Source organism: Podarcis gaigeae (genome assembly GCF_964106915.1).
Source record: "Podarcis gaigeae genome assembly, chromosome: 5".
Lineage (NCBI taxonomy): Eukaryota > Metazoa > Chordata > Lepidosauria > Squamata > Lacertidae > Podarcis > Podarcis gaigeae.
The window spans coordinates 52066637-52092458 of NC_139681.1; the positions used below are offsets into that span (position 1 = coordinate 52066637).

Genomic DNA, 25822 nt, shown 5'->3' on the forward strand with positions numbered 1-25822 from the left:
CTTTGTTCTAGTTGCACTTTTATTGGTCTCAAAGCTCCAACAAAACATGGCCACCACAATTTCCTGGCAGGGCCCTGTGCTTTTAAAAACTGTGTAGAGCAGAGGTTTATCAAGTAAAGCTTTTCCCACTTAAGAGATATAGCAAATGTTGTGCCTGCTACATTTTTGCCAGGCATACCACTATGGAAATTTAATCAAGGCACTCTGAAATCTACTTTTTTGTATAAAACGATTGATAAAACAGCAGCAGCAGCAACAACAACAATAATAAGTATGGCATCCCTGCCAAGTAAAATGAGATAATATGAAACAAACTATACAACATAGCACAAATAGAATAATATTTGTAAAAGTATGTATGTGTGTCCAATTTATATAGGTTTGTCTGATTTAGTTTAGAGGTGATTTTTTAAATTTCATTTTGTTTTATATCCTTACTTGTTTAAGCTTTCAGTATAGGGCAGTAAGAAATATGGGACAGAAATTATTCTTCCTTGAATGTTTTAATAGTTTCTGATTGAGAGGAAAAACATGAGAGTAATACTTTTTTTATCCCACTATTCCACTACCGTTTAATCTATTGTCGATCTGCAAAAAAAAAAGGTGCAAGACTAAGAAATTCAGATGTTCCAGTGTTTCCCTCAGTACATTTTTTGCTCTCAAACAATATGGCAATTCTAATGTCTCAAGTACATCTTCTCTCAGCTACATGAGTTATTGGTGTTCACAGATGGCTACAAGTTGCAAAAAAGATACAGTAATCCTTTTTATTGAGAAAATAATGTCATGCAGATAATGCAACATTAAGAAGAAAACACAACATACTGCCAAGTAAAGGATATGTACATTATTCAAATGTGTGCTGTTCTCCAAACAACAGTGTCCAAAGTTGGGCAGCTCTTAGAACTGAGGAGCCACATAAGTTTTAGTTGATGGGAAAGCATGTGTCAGAAGAATTGAAATGCACATAATGTAAGCTGAATTTAGCCTACTAAGTATCTACAAATTCCTGGCTGCAATAATTCTTAGCACTGTATGTGCTTCAAATGCATTCTGTCCTTGCAGAGAAGGGAAGCTGGAGATTCCATTCAACAGGCATAGGAAGACGTATGGTTGTGCCAATAATTAAAATCCTCAAATGAATGGCAGCGGAATTCTAGAGATGATCTTGTCTGCAAAGATGGGAGAGAGATATTTGCTCCAACTTTTTCACAACAGAATTTACTGCAGTGGGGAAGAACTGTGGGTGAAAAGGGTGTCCAAATTTCAAAAAAAGAGAGACAGGATTCCTGAGGGACTTCTTTTCAAGAGCTGTATGGAGGAGTAGAATGGCATCATTTTTTCCTTGCAACATTGTGGGATATTATGTACATTTCAAGAGGCACTGAAGAGCATCTCAGCATGTTTTCTCTCATTTACTTTCTCCTGCTCCTTGTAATATAAGAAAAGGGAACTCTATTCCATCTAAGAAATATGTAAGCTCCATGTTCATCTGAAGCTTACACCTCTCCCCTTTTTGTTCTTTTGTTTGCATACTGCAAGGAACTGTGGAAAGGGGATCCTAGGTGTGGTTGTGCTTTCCCTCTAAGATGCTTCTTGAAACCTGCCAAGAGGCAGCTGGGTTCTTTTCAGATCTCTTACAGCAGCAGAAGCTATACCCCTTTTCAGATTATGGTTGCCCTATGCTTAGTCTAGAGCAGAGAGAACCACCATGATGGATGCCCTCCAGAGGTTGTTGCATGGCCAGTGGCCAAGATGAGAACGTAAGTTGGCTGCTCCTGGCCTAGAGGCTAAAGTATCCAAATTTAGTTCAGATTGTGTATTTTGGGTGAGACACAATCTCTCAGTGAATATTACCTATCTGTGTTTGGTGAATAAACATAGTGTCTAAATAGTCTTGAGTCAATCCTATGCTCCTCTGATCTGAAACATTATAAAATAACCTCAGGACTAGGCAGTCACAAAATACTTAGCAACCTGCCCAACCTCTATGTTGGTTTATTCAGCATTTCTTAAAGCTGCTTTTCCTGAAAGAGATAAAAACACATCCTGTCAAAAGCCTTTTTGGCGGAGGTGCTGGGGGTTAAATAAAACCTCTAGGTAAATGAGCTGCAAGTCCATCTGCACGTACTAAGTTGCTTTTATTAATCCAGAACTGCATGCTACAGATACTGTACAGCATGGACATTTATTCATTACAAAAATGGCTTCCAAACCATTAGAAATGAAAAATCGGAATAAGAGCAATAAAACGGAACAGTAACATCACAACTGTTAGGAAACATTCAAAGGATTCACAAAAAATGTCATAGTTAGCATCTTAATAAACCAGAGAAGAAAACTGGAGACAGTTTTACAATCGCTTCATGTCAACTACAATGGCACTGGATGAACAGATGAACATTTTTTTCAGCTTTATACAGCATTTATCTTCTTTTAAAAAATTTGCAACATCAACATGCCTAGGTTTTTTTTTTTAAAGTTTACTACCTACCTGTATGTAGTAAGTGTACATAAAAGTGGCGGTCTGATTTTTCATTTTATGAATAATCTAATATACAGAATTTGGCCCTTTAGGGTTTATACCTCTTCATTTTAAAATGCTTTCTGGACAATCTGCTACCAAACACGTCTGTAATAGGTGACATTAAAAACTACATACATATCTACCTATGTAACATCACAGCAAAACAGGATGAACAAAAAAAAAAATACAGCATAAAAATTGTCGGGAAAGGAGAAAATCACTGAGAATTTTGGCACATAATTTTTTTTGCTCACAGCCTACAAGTGGCAGGGGAAGTCATCTGCAGTTCTGAATGGGAAATTCTGCTGTTTTTCCAACAGTACTGATAAAAAGTCCCGTGCTAAATTTTCAAGTCTTATTTCATGTAATGGCTTTTAAAGCTTTTTTTTTTTTTACACTATTGATCCATCTGCAAATGTCCATTTGGTGGCAACTGTGTGACAGAAAAAAAGGAAGAAATTAAAACAAAATAAAAAAGAAGCCAACAAAAATATATATATACACATTTATATATAAACTTAAAAACCTTGTACAAATGAGTTGTTATATATATGTTGCTTACACTAAGGGGGGAAAAAAGACCTTTACACAATGTTTCAAGGAAAAAAAAGAAAGGAAAGCATTTCTTTTAAAAAATGGACAAACATACAGATACAACAAGCAATCTCTAAAGCAATAAATACTACTGGTCCAATAGCGTTGTGATACTTTTTAATTGTTGAGTAGCGTTCCCTCCCCCAAAAAAGAACAACACCATGGAACAAGGTATATTAACACATTTTAACCCTTTGTTTCTGTACATTTAAACAATAACAAGTAACATCACAAGAAAAGTTATATCACACAAAGGAAAAAAAATGGGGAAAAAATAGCGGCACTGCATTCATTGTGCCCTTAAAAAGTTTTAAAAACCAGATGTAAAATGATTGGTTCGCAAGCTCGTATTTAATACAAATAATAAAGAACCAACGCCTTCGGCAAGGGCTGCTTCAAAATTGCTTCTTTTTTTCATTTTTAAAATCAGTCTTTGAAACTAAGCTATTGGAACTACATAACAGTTATGTATATATATATTTATATATATATATTTTAAACGCTACAAAGACTTTAAACAGCTGTTGATAAAAATTTTGGCAGAATCATGAGGCTTTTTTTTCTCTCCATCTACATATTTAAAAAGGAAAAAAAATTGAAATAAGGATGGGTCAAATATTGACCAATGAACTCGATACACATCAACTAATGTAGCCAGCCATATGGCACAAATTTTTAAAAAATATATAAACGGAAAAAAGGGGGGAGGGGAGAAATCTTGACACAAAAAGAAATGAAATAAAATTTAAAAACGGCTACAAGAGGCTAAAGCTATTCTAAAGACTTGGTGACGAGTGACAGTGGCTGAGGCTGTGTCCCAGCCAAAGAATTATGGGAATGCAAGGAGGATGTCGAGGGTTGCGCTAGCGAAGAGGAGGACGGCGCGGACTGCGGTAAAGTGGCAGACTGATGGTCCAGTGCCCCGTTCTGACAATTACTAGCAGGCAGACCGCTGGATTTGCTAGTGGAGCTTTCAGTCAGGGCTATGGAGGACGGCGGGGGCGGCATCATCGAGAGGTGTGAGAGTGGGTCGGGTTTCAATGTGAGCGAGAGAGGTTGGGTTTGTTCAGTCTGTGGTTTTGAGTCTCTTGTGGGGGAGGCTAGCATGTTGGGAGAAGACGGTGGAGAGTCTAGTAGGCTTCCATCTGAAGAGGGTGGGCTGACGCAGCTGCCTTCACCTTGTATGTAGCGAACGCACTTTTTTTTTCTCCTAGAAATAGGGAGAGAGTAATCTGTGAATGAAGGGCAAAGACGCTATTTGGAGGGGAAAAATAATAACCCTAAAGCAAAGAGCCATCAACCAACTATGCCAGGCTCTGTTTAGCTATACCCAATTATTATAATGGTGCTGTCTACCTCTGGACAACGATTATGGAATCCGTCTTTCTCCTAACTAGCGGAATTTGCGCTTTGTCCCATTTAGGTAATTTTTTATTTATTTTAAAAGCTATCGGTTTTATGTTCTTTTAGCACCAGGTGAATTTATTCTTAGCTTTTACATTCTCGTTCCCCTACAAACCAAAATATGGCAGATACTTCCTCTCAGTTGGCACCAAGCATTCTGAAAGACTGACTCTGGAGTCTCGCTTCTGGAATATCTCCCTGCCTGCCTTGGAAGAAACCCCACCTTTGCGACCAACTGTAGCCGAGGATCTACCACTCCTGCTTGTTTCTGTTTAGAACCACACCGTGTGAAAACAAAAACAAACAAAAAAATCAACGTCACACAGACACAAAAAAGAAGAAAGAGTAACAGGAAGAATAAAAGTGGGAAATGAAGGAAAAGGAAGATGAACAGAAATACCGTCCAAATTAACAAGAATAACTGGTTGTATAACCTGCAGGTTGTGGATTATCACACATTCATTTATTTTATTTTATTTCGTAAAGGGTGGGGTGGGAGAAGGAATCGTTTGGTTTCTACTTTAATTTATAGAAATTAAAAGAACTTCAAAATAAAACTTAAATCTTGGTTAGGCGTGGAGTGCACAAACAAAGCAACAACAGGTATCATTGTAAAGAGAAACAATCAGAAAACGGTTAAGAATTTCACAAAAATTATCAATGCTATTAAATCAGGCCACTAGGCACCCTGGCTTATCCAACTTACATAAAGAACAACATCTATGCATTGCACCTACTGCCTAATATTCAGAAGACACGTCTAGTGGCAGAATAAAAATATTAGGCATACAATGAATGCGTCCTCTGGAGCAGTTTCCCACAGGGCAAACGGATTCTAAAAACCGGTCACAGCAAACACGACATTTTGATCTTTTTCATTTTTGCCCAAAGCACTCATGTTGGAGTAATACAAGGCACCTTTCTCAACTGAAGTTCACGTCTGTTAGCATGAGACTCTCAGCTGAGGCTGAGAGGCAAGTAATCGTATGTGGCCAGTTGACCCTGTGTTGAAACTGACCAATGCCCCCATCAGGTGTCAGGACTTAAGTGATTGATTCCAAGCTGACACATATGTAGAATTATAAAGGTCAGCTGGCGCAATTTTCCACTGGTGTAATTATAAAAGTCCAGTAAAGTAACACTATCACCCAGTCATCTGTAATCTGAGAGTTAACACTTTCAAATCCAAGTGAGTGGACTATGTCCACTTCAGAGGGCATTCCACCCAGCACTAGTCTCATGTCACAGTCTCCATTTCGCTTCACTGATGCTCTGTCAGTGCACCTTTAATGATACATTTGCACTTTATTCTATGAGGTCCCAGGTTCAATCCCTGGTATCTCCAGGTAGGACTAGGAGAGACCTCTGTCTGGAAGCTGCTGCCAAGGCAGTGTAAACAATACTGGTCAAAATGGAGCAAATTGTATAAGGCAGCTTCCAAATTTAGCTCTTACTCCCCCCCCCCTTGAATTGTTTTTAACTTTTTATGCTTTCATAAATCATTTTTAAAAAAATCATTTTAATGTTGTAAACTGCTTTGATATGCTCTTAGGATTTAGTGGTATATAAATATTTTTATAATAAATAAATAGAATGGGTCACATTTTGGAAAGGATTAGCTAGGAAACCCAAGCAACTTGCTCTTGTCAGTTCCTAAAGTTTTCTGGAACAGAACAGATTAATAATTTTTCCCTTCCAAAAAAAAAAAAAAAAATGAGATTAAGGTTCTGCCCCACGTTCCACACAGCAAAGTCAGTTGTTAGGGCAGTGGAGAATTTTAACCACATTAGCCTGCTGATCAATACATGCTAGAAACTAAGACAGCCATGCATGTAAAACCTTATGAATTAAAGCAACAAAGCACAGAGCAGAAAATAAAAGAGAAAGTGCGAGATGGCAAGCAACAGCAAACCATGCTTTATTAAGGCAAGTTAAAAGATAAAAAAGAGTAATTGGTGGGCTCTAAACAGAACCTTGCTAGAAGCCTCCTACCTAAAGTAATAAAAACTGGAAATCTATTAGCGAGAAATTGATGTAGTCCACTGGCCTGAACTATTTCATGTTCTTTATGTCTTACTCTTTAATTAGTCCCTTTAGGCAGAAAGGAGGCAATGTTACCATATCAACAGTTCAAAGCAGCATATATTTTTTTTACCAACCCATAGGAAATAAGCAAGATTATATTAACAGAGTGGTGCTAATATTTAGGAGATCCCATTATATGTTCCACATCGGCATGCAAGGTACTATTATCTTGCCTTACAGATCAGCGTTTTCCAAATAGCACACAGAGCTCTACCTGTCAATGCCATGGGGACCTTCTGAATCAGTCGCCATGCTGTTGGTGGGAGGCAGTGGGAGGCTCTGGCAGGCCATGCAGGACAAAGGGTAGAGGAGCATGTGTGTGCATGCATACACTTCATGGATTAATGGATAGGATCTCTAGATGCTAACCCCTCCCACCAAACTCAACTTCACTGATGCACCTCCTTGCTCAAGGATCTGGTCATTACAGACATAGCCTGAAATGGTAAGCCCATAAAGAAGCCAACAAGCTTCAAGATGGGTTCTTGTTCTGAGGTGCTGAAGAAAACTACATGTCTGCATTACCAGTGTTGTCCCTAATAGGATTGGGATCAGTGCCCAAATTCAGTTTCCTCCACCTCCCTGACACCCACTCTTCTTTACAACTAAAGGATTTCCCTACAGCATCGGGCCAAGAAAACCCAGAACATGCGATGGCAAAAGTAGAGTCATTACTGAAAGTGGTGTTTCGGTTGTTACTGTTTGCTGCCGTTCATTTACAGAAATCACTTCAAAATCAGAATCAGTCTCGTATGGTTCAGGCAAATCAGTTTTATATAAAGGACAAGAGAAACAGATGTTTCTTAGGACGTTTGTGATTAGTGTTGCAACAGGTATAGATTTATAGCTGAGTAAACAGTAGGTCATCAGCATGAGGCTTGTAGAAAACAAGTAGTAAGCCCAGGGTAGTATGTAAAAAAAAATATCAGTGCTGAGAAAAGCTGAATTCTATAATAACTAATAAATACAGACCTATTTTCTTATCCTGAACAATTTATTTTGTGAGTTATGGCAAGGGACAAAGTGCTATGCAAGCCATAAATGTATTTTCCTTCTCTGGTCAACATTTGGAAATTCAAAATGTTGGCAGTGATTTTCCTGACCATAAGGTCCAGGAACTTGATTTTTTTTAAAAAATAATCTTACAACTTTTTAATTCAGCACTCAACAAAAGTTTCTGTGCTTACAAAGAGCAACCACAGAACTGTGAAATATAAACACAGCACTAATAAGTCATGGAACATGCAAAGTGCTCTCTCTCTCTCTCTTTTTGCACTTTAGACTTAGTGGATTATGGGCAAATTTTTTAGCTCCAAAGCATGTTTAGATTAATTAATTGAATAGTTAAGGTGTCCCTGAGCCCAGTGGTAAATGTCTCGTACATATATGCTTTAATATAGTGTAGATGACATACCAGGAAGCAAATACTGGAATTGAAACCCAAAAGCACTTTATTGTTCAGCTAGTTATGATGGCACTGGTAACAGCTATAGAAAACCAAATATCTATCTAAAAGCATTATACCTAATTTAACTGACCTTTAAGGTATTTAACTCTATGTTCTAGACAGTACTGACCTAGGTATGAGACACACATGAAGTGTGGGCCATGATACTTACCTAGCCTCACAGGCTAATGCATATTTGGAATATTAAGTACTAATTAATACTAATATTGTTCCAACTGTCCTCATTTTACTCTCAGTAGAGTTTTGCTATCAGAAATCAAAAACTATCTTGGGTTTGTGGGATGCCCTCGCCCAATCACGTCCAGTATTTGCTCCTTTACTGAACTCTGCAATGTATCATCTATCCCCAGAAAAAACAAAACACTGGAGTCAAGCAGAAAGAGTGAGGGAGAGAAAGAGAGAAAGTGATGACCTACAGAGTTTCAAGTTAAAGTTTATTGTAACAGTTTGTTTAAAAAAAATTTTTGCAGTGTTAATATGCATGCTCTGTAGCTTCAAGAATGACATTTTAAAGATCCTACCGCAAAGCTTTTAGAACTAAACTGAAATTATGTTAAGTTGAACATGCTATTTTGTATTAGAGAAAAGAGTTTGTTTCTCTCCACACACAATTCAACGATCATTTGACTGAAAATACTACAGATCATGTAGCAGATCCTCTTTAAATATGACTTGAAAACAGTTAAATGTAGTTTTAAAGCAATAAAACTGGCTGCTGTAAAAAGGCAATAAAAGAGGCATGCTGGAGACAGGCAGCCAGAGCCAAATCTGATCCTCATAAGACATCCTATCGGACTCCCTTGATCCCAACCCCCCTCCCATGCACAATTATGCACCTTGGCCACTTTCGACCAAACCAAGAAACATACAAAAATGGTCTTTAATCTCATATTCCTCCCAGGGCAAAGAGAATTTCAGACCCGTGCACAAACCAAGTCACAGGTGAATATGGCAGTGAGCACCTAAGGTGCCCCAAACGAAGCCTTTGACAAAGTATTTATTACTGTATACCTTCAAGACAGATGGCTAGGGATGCCTTTGCTTATGTTGCAGTGACCAGATGTGTGAAGCCAACATTGCTGGCCTCTATCTCAGTTCAAAATAGTTCCTTTACTGATAAGGGATTTAGAGCATAATTCCTACCTTCCACCAGCATTCTAGTTTTGACAAATATAAAAATGGCCGCCTATGTCTCTATGTACTAGAATAACTGCCAGATAAGCTTAGTAGTGTTAAGAGGAATTTCTCTCTCTAAATGAGTTGTCTCATTTTTAGAAAGCTAAAGTTGTAATCTGGCTGTTCAAATTTTTCTTGAACTTGTAATTTCCAAAAGGTATTCAATAATCTGCATTGACAATGACCTGTGCTATTTTGCTGCTTATGTCACACAATCACAGTGCTTACGCATGCATCTGATGGGAAGTTACAGAGTTCAGGTGGAATGCCGTCCTTAAAGGACAATGCATGAACTTTATCTAACAATTAGATGTACAGTACGTTTTCAATCCATGTGTATAGCTTGGCATCACAAAACTAACAGAATTGGCATGCATATAATATGAATAACTGCTCTATTGTCTAAAAAAACAGAATGAAGCACATGGTATGGGTGTGAATCAGAGGGAAAGGTGAGGAGGGGGAGCACTACATACAAAAAAGAGTGTGTGTTGGACTGAGATACCTACCATCATAATATTCCAAATTCAAAGACTGCTTGGATCAGAACAGAGAAATAACAAATTTAACCATATTAAGGGGAAAAAAGAATTCAACAAGAGATAGTTTGCTTCCCTTCACCAAGAAACAAGTGCATACTGAATTTATCCTGCAGTAGAACATGGGTTGTTTCAAATGTTTTGGTCTTCGGTGCCATTAAGCTGAACAATGCAGAACAATGTCCTGTAATTTGATTAAAATCCCAAAACAACTTGCCAAGCAAATGTCAACTTAACAAGCCAGAGACAAATGGACTACTGCAAATATTTTTTGCCAGGCACCTTATGAATGTGCCTAATATGAATTTTAGTTGAGCTTTCATAAGCACACAAGATTGATTCAAAAATATACAGAAGAATTTGTTATATTGACTCCCAATATATTATTAGCTTAGATCCAAGCAGAAATTCTAATTTGTATCCTCTTTCATCACAGTGAAAATACCAGTGCTGCAAATATCCTTTGGAGACTGAGAGCATACACTTATAGACACTTGTACGGATGTCCACTTAACACACTTGTTTGACCAAGAAAATGTTAGTTTCTGCATCTTGGGGATGTGTGTACCAACTCCCAGTTCTACTACCAAAAGAGAGGTTATTGGTCAAGAAGGAAAAGAAATTTGCATTGAATTAGCAAAGAATTCTGAAGATCAAAAATTGATTAGCAATCAATGTCGTAGAAGCAAGGAAGGCGAGAAGTGGAAGGGGAGGGGTTAAAAATAAACCACACATTTAATACTAAGATGACAGAATGCTTTTAGTTCCCAAAGGCCTAATGGGTAGTATACCTGCACGGTTTGCACCATAAACTCTGTCGGTCAAGCCCGAACAATGCCCGACACTTCTTTGGAGTATTTGCATCTGTTAGCACAAGGTAAACACAAAAAAAAACAACACAATGGTGGATAGAGCTCAGTTGGATGCGAAATCTTAGCTACAGCTAACATTTCTCCCAGTTCATTTGGCAATCTCGCAGACCAAAGGGCAAGAAAGAAAGAGGATCTCCACAAGGCGACACACACTTACAATGCCTAAGCCTGCTGTGCATTCTCTTCACTTAGCCCTGTGTCTTCTCTGCTGAACTCTGCACCATGGTATCAAAGGATGTTTAGCAATGTGTGTGTGTGTGTGTGTGTGTGTGTGTGTGTATATATATATATATATATATATATATATATATATATGGTATGGAACTTTCCAGAGAGGAGGGTGGGATTGTGTGTGCAAGCCTAGGCTGATGCTGTCTTACAGTGGGAATTTTCCAGCTAGCGGCAGTGTGCAGGTGGGTGGAGGAAACAAAAATGAGGGGGGGGGGCGGCGGAAGAGAGCGAAATCCTTTAAACAGAAAGAGATGATCATTCACGGCAGCGTCCCACTCCCTTGTGTCTTCTAGATCACAACACAGAGCTACAAAGCAACAAAGCAGGAGGAGAGGGAGGGGAAGGGGGAAGTACCAAATAAACCAGCTGCAAAACCAGCCATAGCAAGTCGGGGTTGGGGGGGAGACTATACACACCTGCAGGGGCCGCACCAGTTATTCTGTTGATCAAGGCCAAAGCGCGCTCGGCATTTCTTAGGAGCGCTCAGGTCTGAATGAGGTCAAGAAAGAAGCGAGCAGGAAAAGAGAAAGAAAGAGAGAGAGAAAGAGAGAGAGAGAGAGAGAGAGAGAGAGAGAGAGAGAGAAAAGGAGAATAAAAAAATAAAAAATAAAAATAAGAAAAATAAATAAAAATAAAAGGAAATAAAATCAATGACCTCATTATTAACTGCAAAATATCAACTTTTGATTGTTTTATTTTCTTTAAATAGTGATTATCACATCTATCAAACTTTTGAAATTAGCTGTTGCAATTAAAGCTGCAGTATCCCTTTGGAAAGGACTGTTAATAATAAATAATAATAATAATAATGGGAAGAATTGCAATTGATTCAAGAGGCATTGGAGGCACAACCCGTCTACTGTTTCTGCACAAGCCCCAGGAAATGCAGCGGGTTTGTGAAGAACACTATTTGCTGGACTTCTCTTTCGATATAAAAATATTTATTTTTATAGGGGAAAAAGGTGTGTGGAGGGGAGACAAGGAACTTAGTATAGAAATAGCTAACATGCTTTCTTCTTGGGGGGGGGGATAATGCAGCTTTGGGAATAAACATTCAATTTGTATTTTTTTAAAAAATAATTGAAAAAAGAAAAAAAGAAATGGTTCAGAATAAGCAGATAGCAAAATGGATATGTTAGTTTCAGCCAGAAATAAAATGATCAGAAGCATGGAAGCAAGTGGTATGCAGGTAAAGCAGGTGAATAGCAATGGATATGTTTGAGTAGAAAGGCATATGTCTATATATATATCTCTATACAGATATATATATCGCATGCAGGCATGAGAAGACTTAGTGGGTGCCGCATAAAATGCCATTAGATTAAGGAGGTTCATTATTAAGCTTTTTATATCAGTCTCTTTAAAGAAATACTGCATATTCAATTTGCACAGTTAGTACAAATGAGTTATTTTTACTGCATTACTGTTTAATAGCAACTGTAATGAATAACAAATCAGAAAGAAAGAAAGAAAACTAACCATAGCACATATATATATACGCTACAAACGTGTGAATGATAAATTTATTTTTAATGTCAGTGTTTAAATGTTAATAAAATCTAAAATGGCAGGATAAAAAAAGAGCAATTTACAAACTATTTTAAATGGCTGAAAATGACATTAGCACCTGTAATCGGAGGAAGTGAAAGGCAAGGATTTAGGAAACATTCGCTGTGTTCTGAAAAAAAAGAACAAATTATACAAAGGCTTCAAAGAAAAAAATTAATCAGGGCTTTTTCAAAATTGACTATGAGATTGCCTATGCAGTATTTCTAATTTTCTAGAAAGAATGGCAAACCTCCTTAATTTAAAAAAAAATGGCTGCAATTTACCACTGTAAAGGCATGCATCAGTTCACACAGAAACAGCCCAGATTAATACCAAACTCTCTCTCACACACACACCTTTGGTAATAATGGCACAGGCATTAACAAACTATGGCTCTACAGTGAGTAGCTCTGCAGTTATTAAGGACAAACATAACTACCATTATAATATGCTATTCATGCATTTACGTGGCTACTGGTTTTAAAAGGCGAGCAATAAGAATTTAACTGTACTTAAAATCCAACAGGAAAAAGCTGGATGTAGTAATGGCCCTGTGGCAAGAAGGTTGGGAGATTTCAAACTTTCTTCTTATGCACAGTATTAGTAACTTATGGCCTTCATTGTTCCACTAAGGAATACATAAAACATTCCATTTTACTTACCATTGGTCTCTCCTGGCTGTTTGTCCCTTTTCCTTTTCTTCTTTTTGCCCTGAATGAAACACAAATACATGAAAGGGTTGTTACAGAACCTACTTTCAAAAAGAGGCAAGAGGAAAGGAATGTTCTGCAAAGCTTGCTAGAATTGTACATATTTGAAAACATTTCAATGTGTGTGGCAACACAACGCTTTTCAGCATCTCAAATTGCCCACTTTCTACTTAACATTTCATTCTAGTCATAGCGACACTTCAGAACTCCTAAGAGTATAACTTACACCATGTACAAAGAGCAGCACATAAATGTATGATAAAATAAATCAGTCGCCAAATGCGTGTTTGGGTTAAAGGTGGGTCTTGGATCTGAAGCGATGAAGACTACTGATATAGACTACTATTGGATAAAATCGAGTCAGAGCATTTAATGTCAACACTTCCCATAAAGAATCCCAAACTGGCCAGCAATCAAGACTCTGTTTGTGTTACATAAATTACCATTACATACTTCTGCTCTTCATCCAGTCAGAACAAATGGGACTGGGGATGGGTGGGAAAATATTGTACCCAAAATATGCTCTACAATGTCTAACAAAATCTCATGAACAAATAAAGTTAAAAATGGATTGCAAACTTGCATTCAGCAGGAAACCTTTTCCTGTCAACAGTTTTAATTATTTACTTGTGTTTTTATCTTGTATTTTATTTTGTAAACCACCCTGAGATCTTATGATGAAGGGGGGTATATAAACAAACAAACAAACAAACAAACAAACAAAGACGTAAGTATTAGAAATAAGGCTCAACTTCCCCATGAATCTTAAGGAAGCATCATTCTTATTTTTAATACGCCAAGAAATGAAAAGAATAGCAGTCCTATTCAGGTATTATACCAGTAAGGAAATTAAAACACCTGAGAAGGAAGATGGGGGTGAACATGCTGGGCTCGATCCCATCACTGTTGCCATTGCTCCTCACAAGCTGAGCTGCAACGGTCTGCAGGGAGGTTTTTCCCCACTTGGCTAGGATTCCTACATGATGCAGAGCTCACTTTTATGACAAGCAGAAGCCAGTTCCCTGCTGCAATTAGTCATGGAGAGCAACCTTGTGGGTGTATGTGAAGTAAAGCTAGCATGCTCACACCCATCTGCCCTGCCACTTTCCCTCATTAGTGTAAGGCCTGAATAGGGCTTGTGTCTATGTTCAGTAAATTTGCTTTCCCTACAACAGAACTGGCAATGCTGAGCAAACATTAAAAGGCTGCTCAGTCTCACCTTGCTTTATTGGCTCTGCATAGTGTGGTTATCCTGGTGGTTACTTGCATGTTCTGCTTCTAATAAGGAGATATTAATGGAAATTCACAAGGGAGTAACAGAGACTAGATCTCTGTTCATCAGCGGGTAAACTGAAAGCATGCTCTCGGAACGAGAAAGCTTTGGGCTTAGTGAAGATTTGGCTACAACCATAAGGTAGGTGGGCGAGAGGCTTTCCTAGATCTGTGATGTCTTCTCTTCAATAGCTTGGTCTAGTTCCCACTTCAGCGATTCATTTTGGGTTTCAACTCAGCATGTCCACTATGATGTTTATGTTCCCTGGAATGTACCAGTAAGAAGAGGAGATGTGAACACTCCTTTTGAAAATGTAGCTCATGCAGGTCTCCAGGCATAAGATCTTTGAACTTGTTCCTCCTTGCTCATTCTGGTTGTAAACTGCTACCCTGCCGATTTGGATGTGACAAATAAAGTCTTGTTCAGGTGAACTTTTGCTGATGGAAGGCTGTGTCTGTGCTTGCTTGTTTTGTTCAGATTTAATGCACCTGCCAGGAATTTTGTGGCACTACTACAGAAACGGAGTAATTACCCAACTTAAGCCTCAACTTAATCTCTACCACATATAAGGTGATTTGCAGACTGGAACTAGAATCTCAGCTATATAGTACTACCATACTCAAAATCCACAAAGATTAATGTTTCATAGCCTTTCCATAAATAATTCCACAGAGGGGACCAAAACAACTCAGACATTTCAATGGTGTACTGCATAACTAAGGATCAAATTTTTTTACGCAATATTATTGAAACAGTTTTAAATTTATGGTATAAAATATATTTTATTTTACCAACAAAAGTGACAAGGATAGTGAACTAGTAAACATCTTTCATGGAGAGTTTCTTATTTTGCATGAAAAGGACTGGAGCAAAACAGGTAGAACTGAATTAATCCTTCTAGAGGAAGAGGTGGGAAATTCAATTCCCCCTCCCCACATAAAAGTCAAGCAATTATAAGTTTCTACTTGACCAACTTCCTTTACCATCAGATAACAAGATAGCTTGTTGAAAAGTAAATTCTTATAATTTAATCTGACACTGTGATAAGTATTTTAGAAAAACTATTCTCCCCTTCGAAAGTAATCCATCAAAAATACCTGACAAGTGCATCTTTTCACTTCAGATAGTTTGGTGGACTTTTCAAAGGCCCTTCCTATTTCCTCAAAAACAAGTTTCTGAACCAAGTACATAATATTAAATAAGTGGCAATGTTGTGGGAAGAGAAACAGTATAAAGATGTTTTGTTTCTATTAGAATCCTTGCATTCTGGAAGAGATGTGTACTTTTTACTATAGAATATGCAACGTTCACAAGCTCCTACACATGATGTCTAACAGCTATAATTAGGTGGACTGGCAAACCTCTTTTTGTTTACTGAGCCACCATGTAGACATTTCCAGTGCCTAAGGCAAGGATAGGGAATGTGTGGCTCTCTACATATTGTCAACCCAAGCCTGTATTGGCTCATAGTCAGGGATGATGGACGCTGCAGTCCAACAGCATGTGATGGGCCAGAGGTTCTTCATCACTGGTGTTAATAATAATTAAATTTATACATTGCCCCTCACCCGAGCATCACAGGGAGTTTTATAATATAAAAACACATAACTTAATATTAGTAAATGTTACACAGACATCATGGGGACATATGATATCATGTTATATGGTATCTTGAAAATGAATGGAAAATATGTAGCTGTCTCTCAAAACTGCTACATTTTACGGTATTCAAAAGCATTCTTACTGGATCAGCCCAATATCTACCTACACTTAATATTCATTCCCCAATAACAGAGAGTTGGATGCTTCTAGGTGGCTTAAAACCAAGAAACTCTGTTCCACTGCTAGTCCCCAGAGTTTGGTCACCAGAGACCCAGAGCCTCTGAAGATGGAGATGCTATGACATGGCTAATAGCCACTGACTAATTATTGATTAATTAAAATCAATCTAAGCTAAGAGACATTATATCTCACCATAATAAATGTTAATAAGGCATTGCATGTTTAAGTGCTTCCTTTTTGACTTCTAAACCTTACACTGCTAAGCTCTACTCTATTGTTCTCCCTCATCATTCACTTGATAAAAATGCCTGGTTTTATAAATCTTTATTATATCCCTCCTTAGTTTTGTATTTTCCAAACTAAGAATCCCCAAAGACTGTTGCTCTTTCAGCAAACTGGCATACTCTTTGAGAGAGAGGACCAGAAATGTACACAGTATTCAGAGTGATCATACTTTTATTTGATAATTTCAGTCCTTCTTTAGTATTTCCTAACACTGAATTTTTATTTTTTGCAGAGGAAACAGGAACTACTAGTGAGCTCTCCACTCTGAACCCATAGCTCTCTCGGTATTTTTGTGATTTTTGTAAGTAGCTTTAGTAATAATAATAAACAACTTTTATTTATATCCTGCCCTCCCCAGCCGAAGCCGGGCTCACAGCGGCTAATTTTTCTACTCTGTTGTTTTACTGATTTATTTGTTTATTTAACCTTATACCTTTTAATTTAAAATTACAAGTAACTATAGCTAGGCCATCTTCATGTGATGTCACAGTGAACTATGTGTGTGTGGCATATGAAATCGCTACAATTTCCATAGTGGTACAAGCTCAAAAACCTTAGACCTCTGATATATACACATCTGCAGAGATGTGCCAGCTCCCACAAACAAGAGAATTTATATAAGCATAGATTAGATGTGAGCTGGTGGTGAGACCTTGTGTGATCTAAGTGATCTTGGGTAGGACGATTGTCACGTGTGAGCCAGCTGTCAATTTATTAGTACTGTACATTTGTGTCTTGCTCATCAAAATATTTTTTTTTTGTAGTCCCATGGAGACAGAATAGCAAGGGTATTGTAAACTGAATCCATCCATCCTGGGACTGAAATTGAACTTCTGAGATTATTTTTAAAATGAAAATTCATGCTTTTGTATAACAACTTTTAATCTTTCTTCAGGGAGTGGTTTTTTAAAAATATTTTTCAAGTATACAAAATTATTATCCTGGTTGACATGCTGCTTAAATAAAAATAAAAATATGAACCCTAAATTTAATACTTAAATTGTGACCGGACACTTGGAACCAAGGACTTAGCGTCTGATATTTAATTTTGCTTGAAGTTGTGAAAAAATTAAGATATGTGCACAGAGGCCTCCAAAACCTCATTATGTATGGCAGATACTATCAGTGTGTGAGACATAAATACAAGATGAAAAGGACACAGAGGGTCATCTAGTCACTACATACAGTGCAGTCTCCACTTCCTTTCTATATCCGTAGAAAGACTGTTGTCCAAAGAAAGCACGTGGAAGAGGATAGACTCCAAGAATTCTGAGTGTTATGCAGAAAAAAGTAAAACCCTTGTAGATCATGTGCTTGTGTGATCCAAAGCTATTGAGTTCTCCTACTGTAGTAAGGTTCCCCCTGAAGGTCAGGTGGGGATAGAGCCTCAAGCTGCTGGGGACGTATCAGCTTTCTTATCCTGTCCTTTTTAGCTTGAGAAGAAAGGGATTTTCAGTGCTCACACGCTGAGGACAAATGTAAAGGTCCTAAACATTTAAGACACAGTACATGCCCATCTGTCAGTGACACAGTCACTAAAGCAGAGGAAATGTTTCCTGGAAATCTTTCAAGCATTACGGCACATCCCAGCGCTACTCCCCCAGGAACTCCCAAGAGGAATCAGACTGCAGAGTACCAGGAATGAATCGGCCCTGTGGTCTGACAGCTTCATTCCACTCCATTCATGGCACAAAATGTGGGCTATGAATTTGGTGGTGGCAGAAAAGGTCGGAGGCAGCTCCTGGGTTGTAAGGGAAATCACCTCAAAAGAGGGTATACAGATACTCTCTTATGCATGTGAAGAAATAAGAACTAGGGAAGGATAATGTGAGGATTTTGATACCACAGATGTTGATTATAAGTTTTAAACAACACTTCATCTTTAGGAGCCAAAATACTAAACTAAGATGCTGTCTTTGTTTTCTCTCAATAAATGGAATTAATAAAATGTTGCCTGGTAGCATATTAATGTGCCTCTCCTCTCCATGTAAGGCTATATAGGTTTATGCATGCAAATATGTGCAGCTGCATAAGAACATAGGTTACCTAATTTACAGAAGAACAAATTCCTGCCTTTGCAAAACAAAACAAAACTAGCGCACACACACACACACACACACACACACACACACACACACTTAGTCCTATGCACACTTAGATCTAAGACTCACTGAGTTCTATGGAGCTTACTCCCAGGAAAGTGTGCATAGGACTGCCGTCTAAAGAAATAATCAAGACAGCAGATTCAACAAAACTGTATAAGTATAATGCATATCAGAGTGTCTGCAATAAGAGAGGTAAGATTGGCAGGAACAATACAAGGACCAGAGGCAAAGGAGGTCAGGGATCCTGTACCTATTATACCTGTATGAAGAAATAATTTCATGTTCCTTCTCATGTTAAGGTGAAACCTCTCCAATATAACTCTTAAATCTACAGGATCTGGTCATCCTACCAGATATAAAGCACACCCTTCTCAATTATAGGCCTTTGTAGAACCAGCTGCTCAGGAGGTCTGTCAAAGCCTACTTGTATTAACCTTTCCATAGTGCTTGCAAGACTTGGTTTAAACATCTGTTTGGTAGGGTCTAATATGTTGGGGCTGTGTATTTTATGTCATCTTGTATATTATTCTAATTCTGCGAAACAGCTCAAAAGTATCTGTGGCAAAAGCAGAGGAGCAATGTTTTTAAATGAAATAAATTGATTACCCCCCTTCCACTTGTGATTTTGCAATAAAGTCTTGATACTGATGACATCTGGCCTCTATTTAAATTTTCCCTTACATGATTGGTGCCTTTCAGTGATTGATTGATTGATTGATTGATTGATTGATTGATTATGTCTGGGAAGCTTTAGAGATTTTACCAATTTCTATTAGGTACAATCTGTAAACTTGGAAATACTTATCCGTGAGCTATTACTTCCTTCTGAATGTACATGCTATGCTTATTTCCTGCCTCTGGGATTTTGGTTGCAATTCAGCCATAGCTGTGACCAAACAGTCATGCGTATTAATTGGTAGATTTATGCAGGTTTGCATCCCCTTCACATCTAAAGATGAAGCCAGCCACTTCATCAGGGTTTGAATGAACATTTTAGTGTCCAATGCTCATTCACAATGCATCTGCATTGCCAGCACAAAGGAAAGTTTGTCATGCATGCAAAAGGCAGCTTCCATGCACATCTCTCTCTTGTTAAATCGAGACACTGATCTCTGAAAGCAAGCAGCCACAGTTAGAATAACTCAATAGAAGAAAGTGTGGCAAATGAGAATTGCACAGGAATAGTTCACCAATAGCTAGCACCAAGATGTTTGGTAAAGACATCATGAATTGAAAGCATTTATGAAAAAATTGTGACCATGACAGACAACAGTACAATAATATAAAAAAGTAGAGGGTGGAATAATTTATTTAGCCCCACTTGAGAGCAAGACCTCCAACAAGTCTTTGCCAGTCCTTCTCTGAAGCTAGGGTAAGCCATTCTTCCACTTTCCACTATACTCTCACACAGGTATGCAACAAGGCACTAATTTGGGGGGTAAGGGAAGGAGATGAGGGTGATAATAGAGAGGGAGCTCTTTCTTGTTTTATTATTTTCTTTTTTTGGAAACTGCACAAAAGCTGGTGCCCTGATGGAAGACACACGGCCAGATTTCCCCGCCCCCCCCTCAGAGCTCTACTGACACACCTCAATTGAATGGGTGCCAATTGTATCCAAATGGGTTGGCGACAAAACCAAAACATCCGCTAGAATTACTGGATTGGTAGTGCTTGTCTTCCGTGTGTGGGTGTACTTCAGCAGATTACAGCAGTACTTGTCTACAAGCTCTACTACTGAAAAAAATTCCACCTACATAGCCACCTACATAGTTATCCCGTGCGGACCAGCCGGGGTAAAGCTGCATGTGGAGCTGTCGTTCCTTTCTGGCTAGTTCATAATATTTAGCTTGTTCTTCTCTGGATAATGCATGCCACTGCAGAGAGAAAGAAAACAAAACCACAAGCACAACAGAACGTCAGTAATAGTGTGTGTACAATGTGCATTCACATTCAAACTTTGGAAAATGGCAGCCAATTAAAGCATATCAACTGATGCAGACTATTCATTTATTTATTATTAAGAACTCTGTTTTATCCAGGTTAGTTTAGGCTGGGTTATACCGATGGAGCCTTTCACTTTTGAAAACGGAATAGTGTAATTCTTCAAGGACTTTTACCAGTGGTAGATGGTGCCCATTGGAAGACCAACAGTAGTAGAAGCAGGAGCCAATGACAGGCAGAATCAACTACCGGTAATTCCAGCTTTGTCGCCAACATCCTCTTTGCTGTGTTGTGAAAGGGCAGCACTGAGACTAAGGAGGAGGAAAATGACCGGTGGTGCCATCCCAGGAATGGTTGTAAGTAAGAAGGCAGGCAGGTGAGGTCTTGATGGGACAGAGCCCCACTCACCCTGATGGACCAGCCGCCAACAGCTATTCGCCTTTAACCAGCATTCATTTGAACAAGACATGCAAGAAATGCCCATAAAGTAGACCACACTTTAAATTTGCCTCTCCCTTCCCCACTTGTCACAATTTGTCACTCTGGTAAACCAGCCTTCTCCAAATAATAATAATGACATACATTAATCAAACACCTATTTTTAATGCCTGTAAGGCAGGCCTGCACAATGTGTGACAGAACAAGTAAAATAGAACCTACAAGCTGTAGCTTGCTGGGAAGTCAATAAATCTTAAATTTGCTACCTGTCTTCAGAACTATGCTTTGCCACAAGTTGTGAAGGCCTGCTTTAAGATACAACTCCACCTTCCATATGTAAGAAGTTTATTTTTACTATTATTTTTCTGCTACCAGTTACATAAATTACTATAGCTTCACATGGGACTTGTGAACAGAGGCCTACAGTTCATACAACATCCAGACTTAAGGTTCCTACAACCAGAGAATGGAGAATCAAGCTTCAAGTAAAAGCTTCTACAGCTTTCTAAGTACAGAGTTCTTTACTAATAGGCTACAGTGGTGTGTTTAGAGATAGCTTACAGAGAGAAGTAAGAATGCTGGGGTTCCTAAGACATGTCTCAGAATTAAGGGGCAGAGCAACCAAGGTATGGTGATGCCCAAGCACTGATGGAGAGGTGGATGGAGTTGAAAAGGCAAGGTCTACATCAAAGCGGGGTCATATCTACAGAAAAAGAAATGTATCTGCTGGATAAAAGTAAGTAGCATATGATTATGCTGTGCAGGTGCACATGCATTTGGTGAAAATGTAACTTTATTTCCTTGTCTGTGTAAGTAGAATGCAAGGAAGTTTCAAAGCACAAGTATTCAACCAGAAAGCTCGAAAGTTCCACTGGGCAGCCAAATGCCATAATCACACTTAAAATAACATTGTGGATTGTGCCCTTTCATTTCAGACATGTATCACACTCTCATTCTATCCCACATGCAAACTTGCATATACATATCCTGACTAGTTACCTACCCTTCGACCAAGGATTTGATTGATGGCTGCACTCTCTTTCAATGTGCATTCTGCTACAACTTTTGCTCTCATTTCCTTCATATACAACATAAATGCATTAAGAGGTTTCTTTATGTGTGGCTTCTTTTTCTCCTCTTCTTTTTTGGAGTCCTGATGTTTTCTGGATGGTTGACAAGAACAGACAGAAGGAGCTTGTACAACATTGTCAAAATTATTCTATGCACTTATCCCAATCTTTGCCTCCATCATTAAAACCACATTGAGGGGAGCAAAGAAAAACTCAAAAATCCAGAAACTAGCTGTAAAGCATCATACCAGTAGCCATGTATGGGAGAGAGCTGCCCTTGGTGTACATCCAATATAGTATTAAAACTTCGAAAGATAATATGGCTTCATGAGATTACAGTACACTACTCCATGTATTTTTTTTACATCAGGAAAATTTATTTACTCAGATTTTTAACCTTTTGCCATATCTACATGAGCAAACCTAGGGTTCTGTGCTCCAAAATATACATAGCCATCAGTTTTGAGTACCTGACTCTGAAGCAAATATGAGCTTTGAGGTGAACTATCATAAGATGCAGAGGTAGCAAGGAGCCATTTTACTGCCCTCACCTCCCCGCTGCCCAGGATATTTATAAACACTTCCAACAATTTTCTTCTCTTCCCCACCTGTAACTTCTCCTGTGGATCGTCAAGTAACACAGGCATCTAATAATTTACACAGTGAACATGTGAAGAAGCTGACTTATAGTGAACTTGACCATTGGTCTAACTAGCCCAGTATTGGCAGCAGCTTTCCAAAGTCTCCAGCAGACAGGTCTTCTGAAATCTAATCAGCTACTGGAGATGCCAGAGATTGGACCTGGGGCATAAAGTAGGTGTTACTCTGCTGGGTTATAACCACTCTCCCCAAGGCAGTAGACAGCCTTCAAACCCTAGGTCTTAATTTTCTTGCCTAGCAATAGGTGCTGAGATATGAAGCAATTAGGGTAGAGGATGACGAAGAGACAGGTATCCAAACTGTTGGAGAATGGGAAATCGAAGCCAGTGCAAGTGAACCTGCTCATGAGAATGCAAGAAGAGCCTTCCAAAATCAGAACAATGCTGTGCATCTGGTTTCCAGCAGTAGCCAGCCAGGTGCCAAGCAGTGTGTGAAGGTGATAGCCCCTTCCTGATGCTTATCCCCACCATGTGGCTCTGAAATGTGTTTGCTTTTCTAAAACCAATTGAGCCAATTGTGATGACTCTGAACACAATGTCTGGGCGGATGAAAAATTGGGCCCCGGGTTAACCATTCAAAATGCTTATTTGGTTAATAATGATCGTGGCCAATAAAATTACAGCCCCTATTTGTGCTCGCTTTGGCAGCGCATATACTAAATTATGGCCCCTATTTAATAAACAGCATATGAATGTGCAAAATATCTGTGGGGCAAAACTTCTCTCCAAGTCTTACTAGAAACAACATGGGATCACATACACTGGGTTTAGCCAGAATTGTTGGCAATTGCTTTGGAAACAAATAACTGAAGTTATTTCAGAAGCTGCATACTTTGCTATAAGGTAAAGGTAGAGGGACCCCTGACAATTAAGTCCAGTCACGAATGGCTCTGGAGTTGCAATGCTCATCTCGCTTTAAAGGCCGAGGGAGCCGCCGTTTGTCCGCTTCCGCAGACAGTTTTTCCGGGTCATGCTGCCAGCATGACTAAGCTGCTTCTGGCGGAACCACAGCAGCACATGGGAACGCCATTTACCTTCCCGCCGGAGTGGTACATATTTATCTGCTTGCACTGGTGTGCTTTCGAACTGCTAGGTTGGCAGGAGCATGGACTGAACAACGGGAGTTCACCCCGTCATGGGGATTCGAACTGCCAAGCTCTCAATAGGCAAGCCCACTGTTTAACCCACAGTGCCACCCGCGTCCCTGTGCCACCCACGTTCCATAAATACTTTACTATTAGCAACCCATAAATAAAAAGATAAGGAATTCCTGAGTGCTTCAAATACACACATTTCTTCACTATCTTGACTCGTTCAAAAACCATAGACTTCATATATATCTATACAGGCACTCTCCAAAGGGGCTTGGGATTTTCTCAGGTCTGGGGTGGGCAGGCTCATGTCTCTCAGTTGTTTAGTGATAGAGGTGTATGCTTTGCTTGTAGAAGGTAGTACACTTGATCCACAATACTGTCCTGTCTGAAACCCTGGAAAACTATTGCCAATATGTGTAATATTGAGCTTGCATGGTCCAATGGTCTTTACTTTGTTTGTCATAAGGCAGCTACCAATATTCCACACCTTCTACAATAAGCAACATTAAATAAAAGTTTGTAAAATAGATTTGAATATTAAAAAAATACTTACGAGCTGTGGAGTGAGCCGACATCATTCTGGGAAGATTCCTGTTTGACTGTTGGGGTGACTATGGCCGGATGAGGGATCCCAGTCGTATGTAAACTATGATGTGGAGGGACCATGTGTGGAGGGAACCTAGAGGAGAGAAAGCTGTGTAAATCGTCAGAATAAAAATGAATGAATGGGGAGGGGTGTGTACACGCATATAATAAAAGGCATATAAAAAGCAAACAAACTCTAGACAAGCATATATGAAAACTGGCAGCAACAATAAATGATACTTTAAACATCATAATTCTTCTACTTTCATGAACACAAATAACAACTTTTTAAATAATAATAATAATAGTAACAATAACAACAACAATAATAATAGTTCAGTTCAGTTCATGGTTAAAAAAAAATAGAAATTTGACCACTCCTCCTTCATTGTAAAGTGCAGGTCCTACTCATATAAAATTATGGGGAAACAGCCTCTGGGGAGTTGAACTTTTAATATGAACCTCAAATCAGGCTGAGGATTACAAAATGGCTCTTTATTTCATTGCTATAAATAGCAAGTGTTTGTGGAACCTCGATTTACATGCAATTCTTCACCTTATTAGCTATAGTCTCTTAAAATGGAGCGTAAGAAAATTGGTTTGTTTTTTTTAATCATTGTCTTATAACTCCATAGCACAGGAAATCAAATTTGAAATTGACTTGACATTTAAAAGCAGGGACTTCTTAAAGAGGGAAAACAGGAAACATTTGAAAGGAAAATGGGATATGTGAGTGATAAGATCCAAATGTACAGTCATATAAATATTGAATCATGTACTGGTGTTGTACCTATGTTCCTATAGCCATCTTTCACTAAACAAGAATCAATAAATATGTTTTCTAGTGGCAAAACAATACACTGATTAATGAATAGTGTTCAAGTGTACTCAAGTAAGTAGCAGCAACATTAAAGCTGACTAGGCTATTTCCCTTCAGTCCTAAAACGCTACTCTAGAAGGGGTGTGTATGTGTGTGCTGAACCAAAAAGAGATGGGAGAAGAAGTAGAGTTCTTCACCTCAACCCACATGCAAAATTGCACAGGTCCCTTTCATCTTTTTGTCATTCTTTGCCATATTCTAATCTAGCATAACCAAGCTACAGACAACAACAATGGCATATGCTAGTGCCAGAAGCAGCTCAGTAGGTGAGGCCAAGCAGATCACCTGTGCTAGCTTCCCAACAGGTGGGCCGCTATTGCTTACTGGGCCGCTATTGCTTACTGGGCCACTATTGCAGAGCCAATCTGAAGATCCTGGCTGGTTGCCCTTCACCTACTTCCCCACTACCTCATTCCTGCTGCTCCCAGGAGCAACACACTCAACCACCAGCCAGGAAGCTAGTATAGTGGCTCCATCCCACCTCGCAAGCTGTTCCTGGGAAGGAATAAAGCTTTACAGATATTGGTAGGGTTGTGTCATATTGGCCCCCACTTAG

The 25822-nt window shown here is 38.8% G+C and overlaps 1 protein-coding gene across 42 annotated transcripts in view; it reads right to left on the minus strand.

Moving 5' to 3' along the window:
• Positions 1-2122: 2122 nt before the first annotated feature.
• The window catches only part of TCF7L2 (transcription factor 7 like 2), a 201972-nt gene continuing 178272 nt past the window's right edge, over positions 2123-25822 (minus strand). For 3 of the 42 annotated variants that reach the window (XM_083741334.1, XM_083741325.1, XM_083741331.1), the window contains 7 exons: positions 24355-24495; positions 21982-22141; positions 20354-20473; positions 13107-13155; positions 12524-12574; positions 11313-11385; positions 2123-4331 (listed from right to left, as the gene is read on the minus strand). In XM_083741334.1, coding sequence (XP_083597460.1) covers positions 3893-4331; positions 11313-11385; positions 12524-12574; positions 13107-13155; positions 20354-20473; positions 21982-22141; positions 24355-24495 — 1033 coding nt within the window. In that variant the 3' untranslated portion in view covers positions 2123-3892. Of the gene's footprint in view, positions 4332-9762; positions 9792-10584; positions 10658-11308; positions 11386-12523; positions 12575-13106; positions 13156-20353; positions 20474-21981; positions 22142-24354; positions 24496-25822 lie in introns of those variants that run through there. The other 39 variants (XM_083741362.1, XM_083741328.1, XM_083741347.1 and 36 more) reach the window with 34 other exon arrangements.